A 21334-nucleotide genomic window follows, 5' to 3' on the forward strand; every position below is an offset into this window, starting at 1 on the left:
TCCCTAACAGATGGGAAACATGGTGGAATCAGGATCAATGAGGAAAACGTCTAGGACGTTTTCAGCTGTGTCTTGGTTTCTTCCTAGGGTCACTGGAGGACTTAAAATTAAGTTTGGAGCAGGGTACCAGAGGTGGCACAGTCAGTTTAGCATCCGACTCTTGGTTTCAGCTCAGGTCATGATCTCAGGGTTGTGAGATCAAGCCCTGCATCAGGTTCTGCCCTCACCATGGAGTCTGGAGTCTGCTTGAGATTCTGTCTCTCCCTTTCCCTCTGCCCCTCCCACTCATGCTCTCTCTCTCTCTCCAAAATAAATAAATCTTTAAAAAATTAGGTTTGGAGAAAAATGTAACAAATTAAGTCTTGGACACGTCTCACACAATACAGGAAATATGAGTGGAGGTTGGCCAAAAGATCTATGAACGATATGGTTTAGGGGGCCATCAGAATATCAGTCATAGATGAAGCGATGAGCTTTGGTGGGAAACACTTACAAGGAGGAGAGGGCACTTTCAAAGACATAAGCCTGGAGAACACCAAAGCTTGGTCAACAATAATAAATCTATAAAGGGGGTAAGGAGAGACCAGAGAGGAAGCATGCAAACTTTCAGATGGATATGCCAGATGAGCCAACAAAGGCGAGTTTTTAACTAGAAATTGTGATCACTAGGATCTAGTATCAGAGAGAGCTAGTGAGATATGAACTGGGACTGGTCTGCTGGCTTTCATGAATGTTGATAATCAGAGGCCTGTGTCAGAGCCTTCTCCTAGTGGGTGGGATTACAAGTCAGCACAGGGTCAGAGTGAAATAAGAGACAGAGTGAGACTGGGCTTGTCCTTCAAAGTGCTGACATAGAGGGTATTAGGGTTTAATAAAGTGTGGGTGTTTTGGCTCTCCCATGAGAGATAATTGAGTATATATCCTATGTTAAGAATTGGGGGACACAGGAAAGGGGTATCAGAACAAAAGGGAGTTTAAAGAAAAAAGAAGGGTGGTTGATGGGGGGGTTTCTGGGGAAGTGGAGGGCATGAATTCACAGTGTAGCCACTGGGGAGTAGGAGAGCCTTTGCTTCTTTGAATTCAGAAGGAGGGAGAGCTTATAGGTAGCAGGGGAGGAATTAAAGAATATGCTCACCCAACGACTTCCACTTACGCAAAGCAAAATTTTGCAAATGGTGCTTAGAAAGCATGAAAGGGCTTGACCGAAGAAAGTTGGGTTTCAGAGACTAATCAGTTCATCACCCAGAATCACAACAAAAGGAAGAATCCAGCAATGCCAAATCCATTTTTAAGCTTCTGAGATTGCAATCAACTTAATATTTTAAAAGTTGACATTAGTTTTTAAACATAGGAGCACAGGTATCAAGGCAAAATTCCTCAGATGTATGTGTCTATTTATGCCATTTATATGCATTTTGGTACACATTTTTAAATAAGAATGTTTTCTTAACTATATAGATTGAGAAATGTAAACGTCAGAACCTACGGAACATTCCTTTCACTTTTCCCTCCCCCAAATCTGGGATCATTTAAGGTTTAAGAAAACCACAAATAATACAGAGACTATACTTTTCATTTACTACTCTTGTTCATGGAACTTTCAAATTTCCATGTAATAGAGTGAAGTGTTATCAATTATTAGAGTAATGTTTCTTCATTTTCACCATTGATTTCCTTTTAAAGTCTCTCTCTAAGATAATTTAAAAATTAAGATATTGACTAGGTGGGTACAGGGAAGGATACATTCCATCTGACATTGCAGTAGAAATCTAAACAACCAGGTGGATTCTTACACCATGGCCCGAAGACAGAAAACAACAACAAGAACTCCACACCTGGAGTAAAAATGCTAAGAACTATTTTTGGTCCCTGATTATAGTGAAATATCATTAAGTATATTTTTGCAAAGAGAAATAAAATGCACACGGTATAAAGGCAAACCAAGAAAGATGGGGCTTCTAAAATAGACTATAAACTCCACTCCCACCACTTCTTCGACCCCATCCTTAGATAACGCAATGCTTCAGTCTAGGGACTGCATGGTGGTGTCAACTGAATTGGAGAGGTTCAGACCCAGGAATCCAAGCAAAAGAGGGAAGACCTCAAGAGCAGTTGTTTTGAGAAGATCAGGGGCTTCAGAAGAGCTTCAAGTTTCCGCAATTCAGATCCACTCATACTCCCTACAAATTCAGATTTTGACATACTCTAAAAAATGCCATTGCAGCCCTACATATTTTTAAACTATTTTTTTTAACCAACTATGTCCTCTTGTGGCCTATTATGACAGCTATATTTACTTAATTTATTGTTTACACATCCCTTATGTTATTCAGAATCCATAAGGGAGTTCAACAATTTATAGAAAACCTTTAGGACAAAAGTGATGCTATTTAATTCTTTAGGTTTATAAATCTACATTTTTTTTTAAAGATTTTATTTATTTATTTGACAGAGAGAGATCACAAGTAGACGGAGAGGCAGGCAGAGAGAGAGAGAGAGGGAAGCAGGCTCCCTGCTGAGCAGAGAGCCCGATGCGGGCCTCGATCCCAGGACCCTGAGATCATGACCTGAGCCGAAGGCAGCGGCTTAACCCACTGAGCCACCCAGGCGCCCTATAAATCTACATTTTAACTTACATTATTAAGGTTGTTTTAAAGAGGTTTACTTGTCATTATAAGTGCATGGGAGCCAGGTACCATATTTTCTCATTTAATTTTGATTAATGTCATTTGATTTGTACTAAAACCTTTTAGAAGACCCTCTTCTTCCAATATTAATGAGAAGCTTTTAAAATCAGGTTTGAAGTAGTCAGGAACAGTGAAAGTTCAGTCTGCCAGAAACACAGCCTCAATCATGCCTCATGAGGAGTGTGGCCAGGATGCTGCTGTCACTGCTGTGGATCATGGTGCACCATCATCACAGGCATGGATGCTGCTACCACAGAATCCTGCAACTTAACACAGAGCCCCATAACTCTCCCCACAGAAAGATTTTCAAGTCATTCCCACATATTTACATTATATGTTCTGGATTCAGTACCCTAGTGGGGACATTGGATGGACCAGGCACAATCACTTGTTCCCCTTTCTAGCAGCCAAAGAGCAGGAAAAGCTAATATCTGCCTCCCTTCAGCTTCTATGGGATTCCCTCTGAGTAGAAAAGCTAGATGGTTGCTGGGCAGCTAATCCTAACAAATATCCACTATCAGGTACTACTTTGTACCTGGTAAGTGTGTCTAAAAACTGTTCTTGGGGATGACATAGAAATGCGTTTTTTGTTTTTTTTGTTTTTGTTTTTTTGTTTTTTACATTTAAAAATTGGGTAGGTGGGTGCCTGGGTGGCTCAGTGGGTTAAGCCTCTGCCTTCGGCTCAGGTCATGATCTCAGGGTCGTGGGATTGAGTCCCTCATCCCTCTGCTTGGCAGGGAGCCTGCTTCCCCCCCGCCCCCTCTGCCTGCCTCTCTGACTACTTGTGATCTCTCTCTGTCAAATAAATAAATAAAATCTTTAAAAATTGGGTAGGGATAGGTGCCTGGATGGCTCAGTTGGCTAAGTGTCCAACTCTTGATCTCAGTTTGGGTTTTAATCTCAGAGTTGTGAGTTCAAGCCCTGTATTGGGTTCCACGCCGGGCAATGGAGCCTACTTAAAAATGAAATAAAAATTAAAAATTGAAATGGGTAGGGATTTTGTTCCAGAAAATATGCGAGAAATAATGCTAGTTCTCTTTGCTTTTTAATGCCTCAAATGTATTTCCAAATAACATTGCAAAGACATGTTGATTGTATGGAAACCTTTTGGAAAAGAAAAAAAAAATGCCAATTTCCGCATTCTGAGTAATCTTTATAATTTGCACATTAAGGAGAAAATAAAAGCATAGTAGCTATTAGAATAAAAGCTTTCATGAGTTAATATACAATAAATTAGCCCCTGTGGAGCCTAAAGAGAGAGGATGGAGTAGCTGAGACACTCCCCTTTCTACTTTTATGCCGAGGAAGCTTTAAGGCCTAAGGCAGACTTCCACGGAAAGGACACTCAGAAATACTCAACCTGACCTGCCCCAATAGAGGATAAAGGATGAACGATGTTCTCACATTCAGTGGAAGAGACGTTCTGTCTCCTCTATGGTCCCTGCATCTGTCAGTTCATTTTCTCATTCATTCGCTCAGTGACACACACTAAATGTGATCTCCTTGGATGAGCAAGGTAGACCGAATGCTTCTTTTCCCTCTGGCTAGTTTCCTTTTGGAGATGCCTGGCCCCCTCCTCCAGATACTGATGTGTATTTCTTTGGCCGTGCTTCCAGTATGCTCTTAGGCGGTGAGTACAGATGAAGCAGAAGGTCTGCATATCAATAGATTTGGATCAGGAAAATGCTCAGTTCAGTCTTGAAGAATAGTGTCACTTGACACAATCTTTATAGGTCTTTCCTCACCTCATCAGGGGGTAAACTTACACATCAGATCAGGAAGACAGAAACCACTTTTGCAATTCAAGTTGTTTACATGAACCATCCTTTTACCCCTGGCAGTTTGCGTGGGTTAAGAGAATAAGTAGTCCAGTCAGGTCAGAACACTCAGTCCCATCTCTCATAATTAAGTTGCCCCTTCTGCAGTCTCCATATGCCGATGGCCCCGGATTACGGTAACAATTTGAGCATGTGTTGAAGGTGGTGTGAGGCATCAGTAGTTCCTTTCTTCTTTAGAATCTTTCTTATTAAAGAATTATCATATTTGACTGATTCTTCATAAATGTCCTCAGGGGCTTTGTCCTGTGCTAGACACTAATCAAAACACATTAGTCATCAAACCACAGAACTCACATTCAAAAGTAGTCTGCACCAATATGGACTGGCTACAAAAAAGGTTGGCAACACAGACAAACTATCAGGCAAAACTAAGGTAACTAACCAGTAATCACGATGGTAATGACAACTGATAATGTTTACTCAGTGCCTCCTACATCCTCACATTACTCTAAGCTCCTGTGTCATATAATTCCATCCTCACTGCTACCCTATCGGGTATGAAGTCAAAGTATTCAGCACCCTGTCTTCCATTTCTTGGGGCTGGAAGGCTGGACCACGTTGAGTCTCCATCTGACCACAGAACTAGTGGAGAAAGTGGTATTTTATTTTTATTTTTTTAAAGATATTATTTATTTATTTATTTGACAGACAGAGATCACAAGTAGGCAGAGAGGCAGGCGGAGAGAGAGGCGGGTAAGCAGGCTCCCTGCTGAGCAGAGAGCCCAATGCAGGGCTCGATCCCAGGACCCTGGGATCATGACCTGAGCTGAAGGCAGAGGCTTTAACCCACCCAAGCACCCCAGAAAGTGGTATTTTAGCCAATGTTGATGGGCTTAGGGGCTGCTGTGTCAGTCCCCAAGATGGGGAAGGCAGGTAAGCCAGAAAATGTGACCCCTGAGATGCCATGACTGAAAAGAAAGAGAAGCACTGTGACATTAGAAAAACTAGGCAAGACAGTGTTCCCAAATCCCAAGAAAGGAGCTCAATGGTGCCTTGAGGGAAAGGTAGAAGAGAAAGGCTCATGGAGAAAATGATAGCGATTCATCATCTGGACTGAAGCAGCAAAGAGACCAACAAGACCAGTGAAGAGAGAACTGCGGCTGGTGTGTTTGCTAGGGAGGCTTGATGCTGCACGTGAGGAGTTGGGGTTGCATAGGCCAGGTGGGGGGATCAGAGCCTAAGCATGGATGGAACTGATCAGATGGGAAAAGAATAGACACAGGGATGTGCCGGGATCAGCAGGCTAATGTGACGGATTAGATGTGGGCAAAACTGGGAAAAGGGACTTTGGTGTCCACAGGAATATGTCCACAGAGCTGCCCTTTCTCTGTCCATGACTCTTGTTAATCTGGACCCGAGCCAACAGCAACCACCTAAATTTTCAACATGTCCTAGCACCTTCTTCCATGTGTTCTGATCCTTTCATTGCTGGCATGTCTCAGCTATCAGATACATCAGCAGCTGTCATTACTGTCATTCCCTGCCCAGTGTTACTTACATCAAGCCCAGTGTTAACTTACATCAAGCCCTGACATTCAAGGGTCATTCAGCCAGATTCTCCCCTCCATGAAAGAGAAGCAGGCCACGAGGCCAAGAGTGGTTCAGATGGCTACAGAGTTCACTGTAAGAGAAATCTGCAGCCCAAGGGGCCACATGTATCTTGGCAGTGTCTAGATAATCAAAAGGGCCATCTGGGAAGGACCAGAGAACTGAGAGGCCAAAAGGCTTGTGGTGGGCTGATTAACTATCCCCAAAGACATCCATGTCCAGATTTCTGGAATTTGTGATTATCTTATATGGCAAAAAGAACCTTGAAACTGTGATTAAATTAAGTATCTGGAAATGGAGAGCTTGTCCTGATCTTCCCTAAATGTAATGATAGGTGTCCTTGTAAGAGAAAGAGAGATTTGAGTGCAGAAAAGAAGGCAAAGTGACAGACCAGAGATTGGAGTGATGTAGCCAGAAGTCAGGGAAGGCTGGCAGCCACGAGAAGCTGGAAGAGGCCAGGACCCGATTCTTCCCTGGAGCCTCTGGAAGTTAACCAGCCCTGCTGGCACCTGGGCATGAGAACCCTAAGATCATTCTGGGCCTCTATCATCTGCCACCGTAAGAAAATAAATGTCTGTTCTTCTAGTAATTTGTTACTGCTGCCATAAGAAACTAGTATTGGGCTCTTCCCTCAACTGGTGAGAGAGAGAGGGAAGCCCAATTATTCAAGAAAAAAATATCCCTCTGCTGGGCCAGCTTTCTAATATTGGAGAAATAACTTTCATATTTTCCTCCCAAACCCAAAGTAATACACATATGCATCTATTTCCAACAGGGCATTTTTAATCCCACATGCTTTCCTTTGGTCCGTACCTACTCTCCCACCCCAAGTACTCAACCAGCTCACTTTGCTTTCCTGCATACACTGCCTGGTCTTCCACTACACCCCCAAGTCTGCTCAGGCAGGAACGCCCACTGGAACTGTCCTGTCCTTTGTTCTCCATCTCTCTCTCTCTATCTATCTATCTACTTTAGAGATGGGGGAGAAGCAGAAGGAGAAAGAGAGAGAATCTTGTTTTTCATTAATTTTTTAAAGACTTTATTTTTTTATTTGAGAGAGAGAGAGAGAGAGAGAGAGCACAGCTGGGGGAGGGGCAGAGAGAGAGGGAGAAGCAGACTCCCCACTGAGCCAGGAGGCAGATGTGGGGCTCCATCCCGGGATCATGACCTGAGCCTAAGACAGATGCTTAACTGACTGAGCCACCCAGGCACCTCTGTTCTCCATTTTTAAAATGCCTATCCATCCTTTAAGACAGCAGAAAGTTCCTTTCCAATCTGACATATCTACAAAATAAGTTGCTCTCTCCTTTGCCTTCCCAGGCTTAAGAACATTGAGCACTAATCATATTTTATTTATTATTGACTTACCAGAAGATGAGTTCTTGGATGATGGAGACTTTGTATCCTCCTTCCCAGCAACACACTGGCTGTATGTTGGGTGTTGAAGGGGGTGGGGGTGGTTGTAATTGACACATAATTGAATGAAGACCTGAGCCTGTCTGCTCTTTCCCAGACCCACATTCCAAGCTCTGCTTTTATCTCTTACTCTCCCCCACTTTAAAAACTCATGTTCATATGCCCTATGGGCATCTTTAAGTTAAATGGAAAACTATTTCTTTAAATTTAGTTATAAAATTCATACCACAAGAAAAATGAGTAACTTCAGCGGACAGCATGTTAGGATAAACCAAAGCAGTGGACATTTCTGTCCTTTTGAAAACTTCCTCTAAGACTGAGTTTTGTTTCAGATGAAATTTGATCCTTCTGGTCAGGACAATCCCAACCCACTGCCTCTTTCCATTCTTAGTAGTTCTATTTAGTAGGATAACTAGACCAAGGTATAAATAAATAGGTAAGTAACTCCACGGCTTTCCATAGTGTGCATTAGATCTGTGCCCTGTATCTAGTATATAGAGGCAGATTGAGGGATTTATGCCGTTTGTGGGTAGATGCATTTGTGAATCCAGATTAAACAGTGAAGGAAGAATGGGTTTAATTTATTGTCCTGTCATTTATTCATTGCATGACCTTAGATAAATTCTTTAGAGTGAGGTTCAGTTTCTACCACTGTAAAATGGGGTTAAATAGCTACATTTTTCATCTATTATAAGAAGTATCAAAGAATGCAAATAGGAGTTTTCACTAACTAGTAACTATTATTAATATTTCCTCCTAAATGTCCCCTATATTCAGAATTATGTGTCTATAACAACAATACCTTGTGCATGTCCTCAAAGCAAATGTGTTACTTGTGAAAGGATCATTAAGTAGATATGCCAGAGTTTTCAGTCTCTCTTCGTACCTCTGACTCAACTGGACACCTATCCAATGAGATTCAGCTGTGTGTTTCAACCTTTCTCTAAGTAATTTCAGGTCCAATCTTCCCCACCGTCATTCTGATTATGAATCCTTTATTTGCATCACACAGTAAGTGATTCAAAAGTACCTAGATATTTTAGGATGTATTTATCCTCCAGGAATTTAAATCTGGAAAGGTCACAGTGACAGGATGGACTATTTTACTGGGTTCAGAAAAGCGGGGCTCATCAAAAACTAGAGGATCGATGCAGGTGAACGTAAAAGACAAGAAGCTGAGCCAGAGCCAAGACTCACTAATGAGCACTGCCTTCTTCCCCAACCTCGCTCCTGCTAACAAGGCTGGTCCTGGGCCAGGTCCTAGATCTTTCTGATGTAGGATCTGGACGGTGTGTTGAGAGGGAACGGAACAGGAGATGGAGAAGACACCTGTAGGAATAGTTGAGAGTTTTTGCAATATACACAATAAAGGGTTCCAGCAGGGGGAGCAGAGGGAAGAAAGCCCTCTCAGACTGATCAGTGAGGGAAGTTAGGTGTTTGTATTGAGAAAGGCTGCAGGGTCTGGGAAAACTGAAAAGGAGCAGCCAATGTAGAATCGGACCCCCTTGAAAGTTCTTTAATAGAGGCAGGTAAAAAATGGATTTCCTTTTCATTTATATGCTAACACAAATTGAGCTTCTCCAACTTGACCTTCTTAAGAAAACAGACGCCCCTGGTTTTGTTAGGGTTACACAAGAAAACAGAAAACGCATTAATTAATACTTTGTGCAAGCAAAGCAGTTCAAGAACCTTGCAGGGCTCCAACACGTTCCCACCAAAACTGGATGCCAGCAAACAGCCAGTGTGGACCCTGGGGAGTTTATCTCTTTCACGGTCAATACCCTGACATTTTCCTCTTAAACAGCATGAAACCTAGTTTCCTGATTTAATTCTGCAGTTCCAAATTCTTAGTCCCAGCCTTGAGTCCTAACTATAGCCTTTAAACTCCATTCAAGTGTGACTCTGCTCCTTTTCATAAACTGACCTCTGGCTTCCTTGCCCCTTTGGCTCTCATTCCTGTGATTTCAACGCTCAGTCCCAGGATTCTTCCTCAGATCGATGAAGTTTAGATAATGTAGATGTTTTAATTAATCCAGGAAGGCCTCATGGAGGGGGAAGAATCTCACAAGATGTTTGAATAAGGGCTTGGAAATGGTGAAGAGATTAGGACACAACTTTAAAACAATTGCATTAATCGGAGTTTTAATTTACACGGGTGCTAGAAGGGAAACTGGGTTGATGATGAGGTTTTCTGCAAACTTGCCTCAGTGCAGAAGTGAAAGCTACTGAAAAGGAAACACTAAGAAAGATTCACATTCTGGTCTCTTTGGAAGTGGTTGTTTTCCTCGACTGATATGTATCCTACTCCTCTTTGGGACTTTTGCTCCTTGGCGAAGAGAACACCGTAGGTGAGCCCCATTTTCCTCCACCATCAAAACCAGCAAGAGATTAATTAAACTAAAAGCTGGATGGTCTTTGGGTCTGGTTGAAAGAGATAGAAGGCTGGAGAAAATGCAGCAGCTGTCTCCAGTTTTCTACAGAACTCTTGCGGGAACAATTTTTCCCCTTTCTTTTCATTTAAAATTCTTTGCCAAAAGGCTCCTGCTCTGTCTGCCCATCTTTTAGCCAGGCATTTTGTGTGGGAGTGATTGAAGTGGGCAATTACATTCTCCTCTTAGCAGCTCTTCATTTTCCTCGGGTAGATATTTATTTCTTCCTGGTACAAAAAAAAAAAATAATAAAATAAAATAGGGATTTTTGAACAAGGAGGTAAAAACCTCATCTCATTTTATCCTATTTGGATTCAGGAGACATCATGACGATGTGTGTTTCCTGATACAGTGATGATTTTTGAGAAGAAAATAGCGGAACTTTTGATTAGTGAATATGAGAGAAAAATACGAATATTTTTCTCAGTCTTCTGTCCACCTTCCGAGGCTTCTACTACTCTCAACTGTTCTGCCTCACGTAGTCTACCAGTGAAACAAAAAAATGTTCAAAACTACTTGTTTCCAAATATCCTAATTATAGGCTTTCTACATTGAATTCTCAGCTGAATGTAAATACCACATCAACGTATTCATCCATTCATCCCTGACTTTGTCAATAATTATGCCAAAATGTAAATTGCATCTCTACCCCCACCACAGGTGCAGAAATGCCTACTCAATGTTCTTCCCTCAAACTCCAAATTTGATCACTCCTCTTCTGTCCACCACGAATGAACTCACTCCTCCGAAAAGTGAGAATGGTGTACTCTTGGTGGATACAGCCCCGGTTTACTCATTGGAACTGGATCACACCAGCCCCCAAAGCACCCTGGCATCTGAAAACACCCTTCCTAGACTTCAGAAGCTTTCCTGTGGAGACCAAAACATATTTCATGAGCTTGCTCCGGCTTTGTCGCCCTTCATTTCCCAAATCACCTTGGGGAACCAACAAACAAGACCTAAATTAAAATCCAATAAATAGATATTCCCATTTCAAATTACATCAGGGCCAGTTGAAAGAAATCAGAGAAGAGATGCATTGCTGTTTCTCAGCTGTTGTTGTCTTCGCAGAGTTGACTGGTCATGCCCTCCTCCATTTTCTGATCACGTGAAGAAGTGGGTGATCCCCCTAAGTCGTCAAGTCATTCTTCCAGTATCTGATGCCCCCTATTGGCTCACACTGTGTAAATATCTGTATTCTGTGCCCTGTATCCTCTCTGAGGCCATTGGAGACACCTGATCAAAGGTCATCACTGGAGCCTGCATGGAGAGGTAAGGCTCGGTCACATGGAAATGTCCTTTAGGTTCTCTCTGCCTGTAAGTACTGCTCATGAAGTGCTAAAAATATACATTAAGAAAGAAATTTCTTTCTTTCTGGGAAGTCATCATTTTACAAATGAAATTACACACAGACTATTGATGGAGTGAATTTCTAATCTCAGCCTAACTCTTCTGTTACCACTCCACCCTGGGCTGTCCCATCTTCTCACATCAGTCACTCTGTTTAAGGAATGTAAGCCAATTTAAATAGAAGTCCAAACTAATCAATTGCTAGGATAAATCTGTTGCCACAATTATCCTGAAACAAATAACCCCCAACATAAGGCTTTGCCTGGAAGATTTTCGAGGAAGGTGGATTGGATCATCAAACATTTTTAAAATAAATGAACATTAATGATTTTTGCATCCATCCACATTTTGTGTTATCTGTCATATTAGATAATGTTCACTATTTCTCCCTTCTATTGGTTAGGTAATTGAAAATGTTCTATAATCTGAGTTGCCCTAAGAGCACACAAAATGGGAATCAGAATGTCCGGAAGGAAAATGGATTAACTGCTTCACAAAGTCTGTGTTTTATCTTATAGGGCTCTCTGTTTTATGTTCACATGCGAGGTTAGATAACCTTAGAGGGCAATCAGCTGTAATATTCGGGATTTCTTGTAACTTTAACTGGTTCTAATTTTAAAAAGATAGGAAGGAAATAACATTTATTCAATACCTACAACATACTTTTGCTTTCACATACATTAGCTCACTTAATACTCAGCCCAATTCTGGGAAGTAGGTAATATCATTTCCATTTTAAAAATAAATGAACTGAGCCTCAGAAAAGCTGTTGAGTCTCTACTAGCTCATTCAAGCTTCGAAACAACTCTGTGAGCTAAGTACTCTAACCACCCCCATTTTACAGATTCAGAAAATGGATTTTGCACAGTGTTGGTGGCTTACCTAAAACCACATGGGATGTCAGTGGGATGGTATGAATAGGGTTGGACAAATTTATCTAAGAGAAAAATAAGAAGCAAAGATAAATTGATCTAAGAGAAAAATAAGAAGCAAAGATCCTTTGGTTATGAAAATAATATGAAAGGGCTGGGGCCATGTCTGGTTTTGTTAACTATTTGTTTTTTTTTTTTTTTTAAGATTTTATTTATTTGACAGAGAGAGATCACAAGTAGACGGAGAGGAAGGCAGAGAGAGAGAGGGAAGCAGGCTTCTTGCTGAGCAGAGAGCCCGATGTGGGACTCGATCCCAGGACCCTGAGATCATGACCTGAGCCGAAGGCAGCGGCTTAACCCACTGAGCCACCCAGGCGCCCCTGGTTTTGTTAACTATTTGATCCCAGGGCCTGCCTCTACTACGAAGAGCAGTAGATGCTCAGTAAAAACTTGTTGAATGAAAGAATGAATGAACACATAGTTATAGCTTCAGTCTATAATACAGAAGACTGTAGCCAGTTGTCCTTCATCTTCGCTAAGAACAGCCTGGGAGATTTAGATAAGATGAAAAAACTTGACACTAAAATTTGTTTCTGGAGGATATTAAAATTTATATTCAGAAAGTATGTCAAAAAAAGATTTCTCCTGATCAAAATGCAATGAGTTTGATATGCTCCCACCTATAGAATAAGAGATGGGTTAAGTTCATCTCTCATCCCTTTGAGATAATGATTCATTCTTAAATGTGAAAGACCCTATCCTAGCATATAAGGGAATGGCAGGCATTCCTGAACAAAAGCAGTTTCTGAAAAGAAATTCTTGTCAAATGTATTTCACTCAGAGGGTGAGTCACAAAGAGGGCACATGTGTTCCCTAATTGCAGGTCTGTTGATTAGGAAGGTTACAGCAAATCATTTTGGGGTTATTCAAAACTATGAATTTCACAACTCCTTTAGATGCATTTCTGAAGTCGGTTGAGCTAAAAAAAAGATCCATGGTCTCCATCTAGTTTTAATGCGAGATTTCCACACGTTTTGTGATCCTCAAACAATCATGTGGTCATTTACTAATACAGTTGGCCCTTGAGCCACGTGGGTTTGAACTGTGCAGGTCTACTTACACATGGATTATTTTTTCAATAAATATGGCACAGCAGTGTAAATGTATTTTCTCTTCCTTATGCTTTTCTTAACATTTTTTTCTCTTGCTCATTTTGTTGTAAGAACACAGTACAGAACCCATGCAACATACACATTATGTGTTAATTGACTGTTCACATTATTGGTAGGGCAGTCAACAGTAAGCAATTAGCAGTTAAGTTTTGGGGAACCCAAAAGTTATATGCAGCTTTTCAGCTACGCAGGAGGTCAGCACCTTTACCCCTATATTGCTCAAGGATCAACTGTGGTGATTTGGAAAATGTAATGAGTGCTTTAAAGGAAATGTGAATGTAAGGTGCTCTTATCAAAGCTAGCACCTTCTAAGTGAGTGTGGTTCAGGCATCGTTCATCCCACTGGTCTTTGGTGCTTTTCAGAGCAGGGATCACATCTGTCCTAATAGTGATACATTTTCAGGGCTGGCATGGCACCTCCAGGGGGCAGAGCTTTAACAAACTCTTCTGAAATGAATGAATGAACACATGAACTCTGAGATGGTCAAATACATTAAATTCATTCTGATTTTTTTTTTTTCCAATAAGAAATTTGAGTCCAGGGCAAATTAAGATTTTGCCCATAGCTACCAAGCTAGACAATAACAGAATACTAAGTATAAAAAGGAATAAAATCTCCAGAAATGGCCCCCATACCACTAGCTTCTAAATCTGCCCTTCTGTGGGGAGTTTTCCAATCAGCCAAGGCTGAGTCAGGAAACAGCACTTGAGGTGTTTCAATGACTTGACAATTGAATATGGATTTCACAGGTAGTAGAAAAGCCAAGAAGCCTACCTGGAGGTGGCCAAAAGACTAGAAAGGGCAAGACATGTGAAGAGAGAAGATGGTGTTCACAGAGCCAAGGAGCTGGGCTGCCTGGAGGAAGTGGGCGTACCCAGCAGGACCTGGAGCTGCTTGGGAGCCTCAGCAGGTGCCTAGTGGAGCAAATGCTCCTCCAAGAAGGGAAACCAGAAGAGAGACGGTGATTTATTCCCTCACGTTGCCCTTCTCTTTCCCACCGTGCCTCCTCACTGGCCTCCTTGGGAGCCAGGAGACAAGGCAGCCTTGGAAATATTGGAAATAGTGCTCCCCAAGTCAGGGTGCAAGGCAGAGAAGCAGAAAATGCATCTGAGAGAAAACGGGCAAACAACCCATATGACTTCTCTCTCACCTTCCGACAGTTAGCATCTTCCTCCTATGCACCCTTACAGCACACTAGGCAGAGAATTATTAGAATACGCATCCTATTGTTATGCTTTGTTTACATATCTGCCTCAGCTTCTGTCTTTTGGTCCCTCTAGCACTAGCTCTGGGACCTTGCAATTTTTGAATAAAAGATTATTGAATGAAGGGATAAATGATTGATTTCATTCAACTTCAGCAAATGTTTATGGAGCATCTCCACGAGGCCACAAAGTTCCAGTGGATTCCACCTAGGTCATCTCATCCACAGAATGTTCTGAAAGCATACTGACCTCTCACCTTCTCCCTGTCCCAAACTATCAAGTCTCACCACTCCAACTATTGGTTGGCAGTGTATATGATGACAAATCAGCACGGATAGCTTATTTCCATGGTTATGAATATTAAAATCCAACACCTAGGAAGCCTGACATTACACATTACATTTGGTGCTGTGTGGTTACAAGGGTGAGAAACCATGCACTGGTCCACAAGGAGACTTTATTCTGCCAGAGGCATGGAGGGACCATCAAGAGATTGTTTTGATTCCTTTATGAAGTTAGAGTTAGCAAGGATGCGCTGGAGTCAGAATTGGCATTTTATCGAGCCTGGAAATTCAGGGAAGCTTCTGAAATTTTGAAAGGTGAGTAAGATTGAATCAGGTGCAAATAGAAAGAGAATAGTAAGACCACAAGCAAAGTTGTAAAATTGGCTTCTGCACGCTGCTCTGTGTGACTAGAGATGAGTGTGGGTGTTGAGGCTGGGACTAGTCATGAAAAGTATTGGAGACAGCCTCCAGGCAATGGGGAGACACTGAAGAGATGCTCACATCACATGGCTCGCTCTGGCTGCAGCGTGAGAGAGAGATTTAAAGTAAGACTTGATTCAGTAAAGGGTCAGACATATCCTACAGAAACAGGCAGACAAGTACTCTGAGCCTCTGTACAAGAATGTATTCACATCAGCATTGCTTCTGATCACACAAACCTGAAAATGAATGAAAGATAAAGTTCTTGTTAAAAACTTAAAAACTTATTTTGGACTTTTGGAATATTATGTCCAAACGTAATTTTGTATTTGTGTGTGTGTTTCCTATACACTTCTTGTCACATTTCACAATTTAAGCTAGGATGGATTCAAGGTCTACAATGCCCTAGGTGCTGAATATGAAAGTCAAATCTCAAGGTTGTGAGGGAGACAGACAACACTGTGTGGTGCCTCACCCAGCCTGGGACAGCTCATGATATGAGTCTTCTAACATCCTATGCTTCTCTCTGGTCACAGAACTGCAACTCTTTTTTTTTAACCTGAGCTTTAGAACACATGCTTTCTCAAAGTGTTGAGAAGTGTCTGATTATACCAGCCATAGCCTCTCTCATAAATCATCTTGCAGTGATGTGGTCATTTTCTACAAAGTTCTCACTAATTCCCCATATAATGGGAAGTAACTTCTTTTCTTACTTTCAGGCAATAGGAGTTGAATCCACACTCACAGTTGCACTGTTCCTTCTATGTATTGAGAGAGACATTTTTTCAGCCAAAATAAAATCAAGCATTTATTAGATATTCTGGAGATGGTGACTAGCTTGTCAATTTCATATCTCCAGTGATTTGCATGGCATCTGGCCCATAGTATGTGGCCAGTAAATGGTTAGTGAATTTGATAAATCAAGTTGTATTTTAAAAATCCAATTTCTTAACTGAATAGGCAATCTCTGTTTCCAACCACTCTGTTTCTCACACATTTATGCTAATTTTGTATTCTAAAGGAATTTTAAAAATCTATTATTACTATCCTCCACCGAGCTAGACATGCTGTCCTATATGCCACAATGATTCCAATGTTCTTATGAGCAAACATGGGTTGAATTGGGTCTCCCAGAAAGAATGCTGAAGTCGTAAACCCCCAGGCCCTCTGAATGTGGCCTTATTTGGAAAGAAGGTCTTTGTAGATCCTCAAGTTAGAATGAGGTCAATAAAGTGAGTCCTAATCAAGTAGACTGATAATATTACAAAAAGGAGAAATTTGGACACAGACACAGACACATTCACAGGAAGGCTGCCATGTGAAAAATGAAGGTAGATACCAGCGATGTTTCCATAAGCCTAAAGACATCAAAGATTGCCAGCTCACCACCAGAAGCTGGAAGAGAGGCAAGGAATAGGTTCTCCCTCATAGACCCTGGAAAGAACCAACTCTGCCCACACCTTCATCTCGAACTTCCAGGCTCCAGAACTGTGAGACAAAAAATGTCTGTTGTTGGGGCACCTGGGTGACACCGTGGGTTAAAGCCTCTGCCTTCGGCTCAGGTCATGATCCCAGGGTCCTGGGATCGAGCCCTGCATCGGGGGGGGGGGGGGGTCTCTGCTCAGCAGGGAGCCTACTTCCTCCCCTCTCTCTGCCTGCTTCTCTGCCTACTTGTGATCTCTGTCTGTCAAATAAATAAATAAAATCTTAAAAAAAAAAAAAAGTCTGTTGTTTAAGCCCCCCAGTTCATGGACAGTGTTAAGGCATCTCCAGGAAACGAATATGTGGCTCCTGGGACATATCATTTATAGTTCTTATCTATACTTCCTACTCTAGTTAAATACTTGTGTATCCATATCCACGTATGATTATAAAGTCTTTGATATCAAACACCATGTCTTAGTCTTCTTCATATCTTGATATCTCCTGCACATGCTCATTACTCATTTGAATTAATCATGTTCTTGATTTACCCTGCTAAATCCCCATCCATATCAAATGTATTTCCTTGGAACACTGTGTGGTCTTCTATTATCTTGGTTCACTGAATCATGGTAGTAGCTATGAGATAAGTTCTGCTTCCTTGTATTAACATTTCAAGGTCCTTTTGCTTGAATCTCTCATTGTTCTGCATGGACATATATACACGTTCAGCCACGAGTTGCTGCTCCTGACAGTTCTCCTGCTGTTTTCTCATGAGCATCACTGGACACCTCTCGCCCTTCAGTTTTTTGTCTTTGTTATGCTTTTGGTTTTGCTCTTACCTATTCTCATTTATACAATTGTGATTTGTGGTTTCATTTGTTTAGTACTTTCTTTCTACTTCTTAAAGCTTCTTAATTTTAAGTCCCTGATATATGCAAAGTATTGTACTGGACGCTGGAGATGCGTAGATGAATAAAATATGGTCCTTGCTCTCAAGAGATTCAGCTGGTAACTTTCCTCAACAACTTTTCTTCCTAGTTTTCTGCTACTTATCATTTTCTTCTTACAAGCCACATGCTAGAGAACCTAATTCTTTTATTTTCTTACTTACATTCTACTATCCAATTATGTCCTGTATCTTTCCCTCCTCTCAAAATCACGACTTTGGAAGAAGAAATAACATACTATGCCTAGAAGTCCATTTAGCTTTCTATTCAGATCTTCCAAATCACTAGAAATATATCTTAGGTTCATTTTTGCAGAAAATTCCCAGTTAGGTATGACAAAAGCAAATGCATTAGGTAGCTAAAAATAGGAGGGACATTGGGTTTCAGGCAGCTTTTCATCCTCAACTTATGACCCACATATTTCTTGGTATTGAGTCATCAACCATCACCTGTCACTGTGTGTGTGCGTGTGTGCGCGCGCGCACGCGTGTGCGTGTGTGTGTGTGTGTTTGGGTGGTGAGTGGCTGAATGTGGGTCACTTTCTCCTGAGGTTCTAACAGGATTCTGTTCACTGGCTAATACTTAGAAATTCTTCTTAATACTCCTAGAAAAAGAGCACATCATTTCCTCTTCAAGCAGAGTTTTAAATCATGCTATATAATGTTGATAATTTTTCCCCCCTTGGCTTTTTCTCCCAATGTCACATTCATTCATTCCTGTACCTTGCAACACTAGTATTGATTTTCCTGGTACTCCCTTGTACTTCTTTAGAATATATTTTTATTTTTAGCAAGCTTTCTGAGTTATTTTCTTTTCATCCTCTCTAGGGATTTTTCATTCTCCTTAATAAGCTGGAGCACAGAGGTACATTCCTGACATCCTTTAACCTTTTTCTAAAAGAAAGATTAGTATGCATTTAGAGCACACATAATTGATGACTATCTCAGCAGAGAAGACAAACACAGCACATATTCTACAGGTCACTGGAACAGGACTCTTAGTTCCCACACTTCCTGGATTCATTGGCTAAAATATAATCAGAGAAGGCCAACTTTAAAGACTCCTACATAAAGAGATCTCAGAATGCCCATGTTGAAATAGAAATACATCTGCTCATCTCAATACCCATGGCAGGGAATTTCCAAGTAGATACTGTCATACTCTATCATGCAGAAAGACCGTACCTGAGAAAGCTGTTTTCAAGTAATGCCATCTCAAAGTCAGGATTTGATTAGAGAGATGGATTTATAACCCCAGAAGTTTGCCTGCAGAGTTCTAACATTTTTACCATTACAATGTTCTTTTCTCAGAGAAAGGAGATATTTACTATTTATAATGCCTTTCATATGAAAGATAATATCCAGATTCTTTTCTTTGTGTTTCAAGCATTTGTCCTTCAGCGCCCCAGATTACTTAACTTCTTTTGATCACAAATACTTTCTAGCCTTTCTTCAACACTCAGCTGGCCTCCCAGTTCCCAGCTCACCACTTTTCCAAACTCAGCCATTGCCTGTATATGTGTCCCCAAATCATCTTCTTGAACAGAAAGCTCCTGAGACTCCAGTAGTCTATGATGCCTTTTCTTGTTGTTCCACATGAACAAAGGAATGGCACTTTCTGTGCTAATTAGTCAAGATTGGACTCTAAGAATCTGAGTTTTTTCTACTCTTCACTTTTCATTATCTTTAACATTGTGAAGCCCATTATAGTAGACCTACTTCCAATGCTGTTTTCTTGTTTATTCATGCCCTTTTATGTTTAATATGGGCAATTACACATTATATTATAAGCTCTTAGAAAATGAGGGCAGTAACACCCCAAAGATCTTCTCTACTAATATATACCATGACCCACACAAAATAAATTGTTGGAAGTAATGATGCCTCCTATGTGTAGGAATGAGAGGATCCTTCTCATATGGACAAATGTGTTTTAAAGACCTTTGTAAAAAACTGCCTTGTGAGAGTGCCCCTCGATCCTGGAATACAAAGTACAGGCTGGAAACGGCTCCTTGTACAACACGCCCCCGTGCTTCAGCATCTACGTCATGGGCTTGGTCCTGGAGTGGATTAAGAACAATGGCGGTGCAGCAGCCATGGAGAAGCTCAGTGCCATCAAATCGCAGATGATTTATGATATTATTGATAATTCTCAAGGATTCTATGTATGTCCAGTGGAGCCCAAGTATAGAAGCAAGATGAATATTCCATTCCGCATTGGCAATGCCAAAGGAGACGATGCTTTAGAAAAAAGATTTCTCGATAAAGCTCTTGAACTCAATATGATCTCCTTGAAAGGACATAGGTCTGTGGGAGGCATCCGGGCCTCTCTGTATAATGCTGTCACGATTGAGGATGTTCAAAAGCTGGCGGCCTTCATGAAGAACTTTCTGGAGATGCATCAGCTATGAACCCATCTTGACCAATATATACTCTGCTCTTGAACAGTGTATAAAATCTAAAGTAACTTGGGAATGAGGGTAGAAACCTAGCAAACACGGTATTTTTCTCGAGTGAACATGCTTATTACAGATCTCAGTTTTTTTTTTAAAGAACGACAGCAAAACATCCACAGCTCTGCAAAGCTGGTGGGTCTTAACGGCCCCCACCTTAATTCTGATGTGAACTGGAAGCATTTAAAAAAAAAAAAAATCTCCCTTTAGCTTTTCTAGCGAATTCCGACTAACTTTGTCTTTGCTGCCACTTTTTCTAGCTAGATCTCAGTATTCAAACCTGCCTGTGGACTTAATTGTGCAAATTGAAGTTACTGATTTCTGGAGACACTCAGACATGGCACGGAGGCTGGGTGGGGACCGGGATTCAACAGGTGCTGAATCTTGATCCTTTACAAAATGACATGGTGGAGTCTCCTGGGTTCTGCACCTGGTAATTCAGGTCCACACTGCCTGTGTGGTGATGTTTAGGGGTTCCAGGCTCAAGGGCAAGCTGGGGTATCTTTCTTTATCCTGTTACTCTCATTAAAGAGATAAAAGTGACATACTATATGTTCACATAGCAAAGTCTGTTTTTAATACCAAATAGTTTATATCTCTATGCAGTCTGTTTCTAATAATACGGTTCTTGGGGATGCATGTAGAGACTTAAGAGAATTTGTTAGAATCCTTAACCTCACGTATTACTGGTTAATGCTTGCAACGGTGTGTCCCTTCCCTCCCTCTTCCCTCTCCAAAAAACCTACTTCACAGGATTTAGAAGTTCTCTGATTTCCTTTTATATTCCTTTTAGTGGATAGAAGAGAAGGTCGGTTGGTTGCTATGTTCTTTATTTTTTGGTTAGGCTGTTAAATTAAAATTCTCTGTTAAGCTCTCTTCTCGTTGGTTCACTTGACAGCTTTTTATAGTGTTTGACCAGTGATGCTGTGAGTTCTGGAGAACCTTTGCTAAAGAGTTTTTTCCCTGTTGTTTGTCCATTGTCAGTATTTTCTCTTGACTGTGTGGAGGACACGAAAGTCCTAAAACATCTAAACGTTTGTCAATAAATTTCTTTACCTGCTAAAAAAAAAAAAAAAAACAAAAACAAAAAACTGCCTTGTATTCTCCCAACTGTATAGTTTCCAATCCTTCTCCACAATTATGCATAGGTGCCTTTTAAGCTAAATTTGATCCTCTATAAATTGCTATTATTTATTTGGTGTTCACAGGGTCCCCAACAGTATATTTGGAAAATGAGATCAATTAATCAATCAATCAATCAAACATATGATTATGTAAGGAGCTTACA

At 41.0% G+C, this 21334-nt stretch overlaps 1 protein-coding gene across 1 annotated transcript; it reads left to right on the forward strand.

Moving 5' to 3' along the window:
• Nucleotides 1-4625: 4625 nt before the first annotated feature.
• On the forward strand, nucleotides 4626-20596 carry LOC125095615 (phosphoserine aminotransferase-like). The gene is made up of 2 exons (XM_047722053.1): nucleotides 4626-4641; nucleotides 19559-20596. Exons 1-2 carry the CDS (start codon nucleotides 4626-4628, stop codon nucleotides 20002-20004), a joined length of 462 nt encoding a protein of 153 aa, XP_047578009.1. The 3' UTR covers nucleotides 20005-20596.
• Nucleotides 20597-21334: the final 738 nt, after the last annotated feature.

Source organism: Lutra lutra, chromosome 3, assembly GCF_902655055.1.
Source record: "Lutra lutra chromosome 3, mLutLut1.2, whole genome shotgun sequence".
Lineage (NCBI taxonomy): Eukaryota > Metazoa > Chordata > Mammalia > Carnivora > Mustelidae > Lutra > Lutra lutra.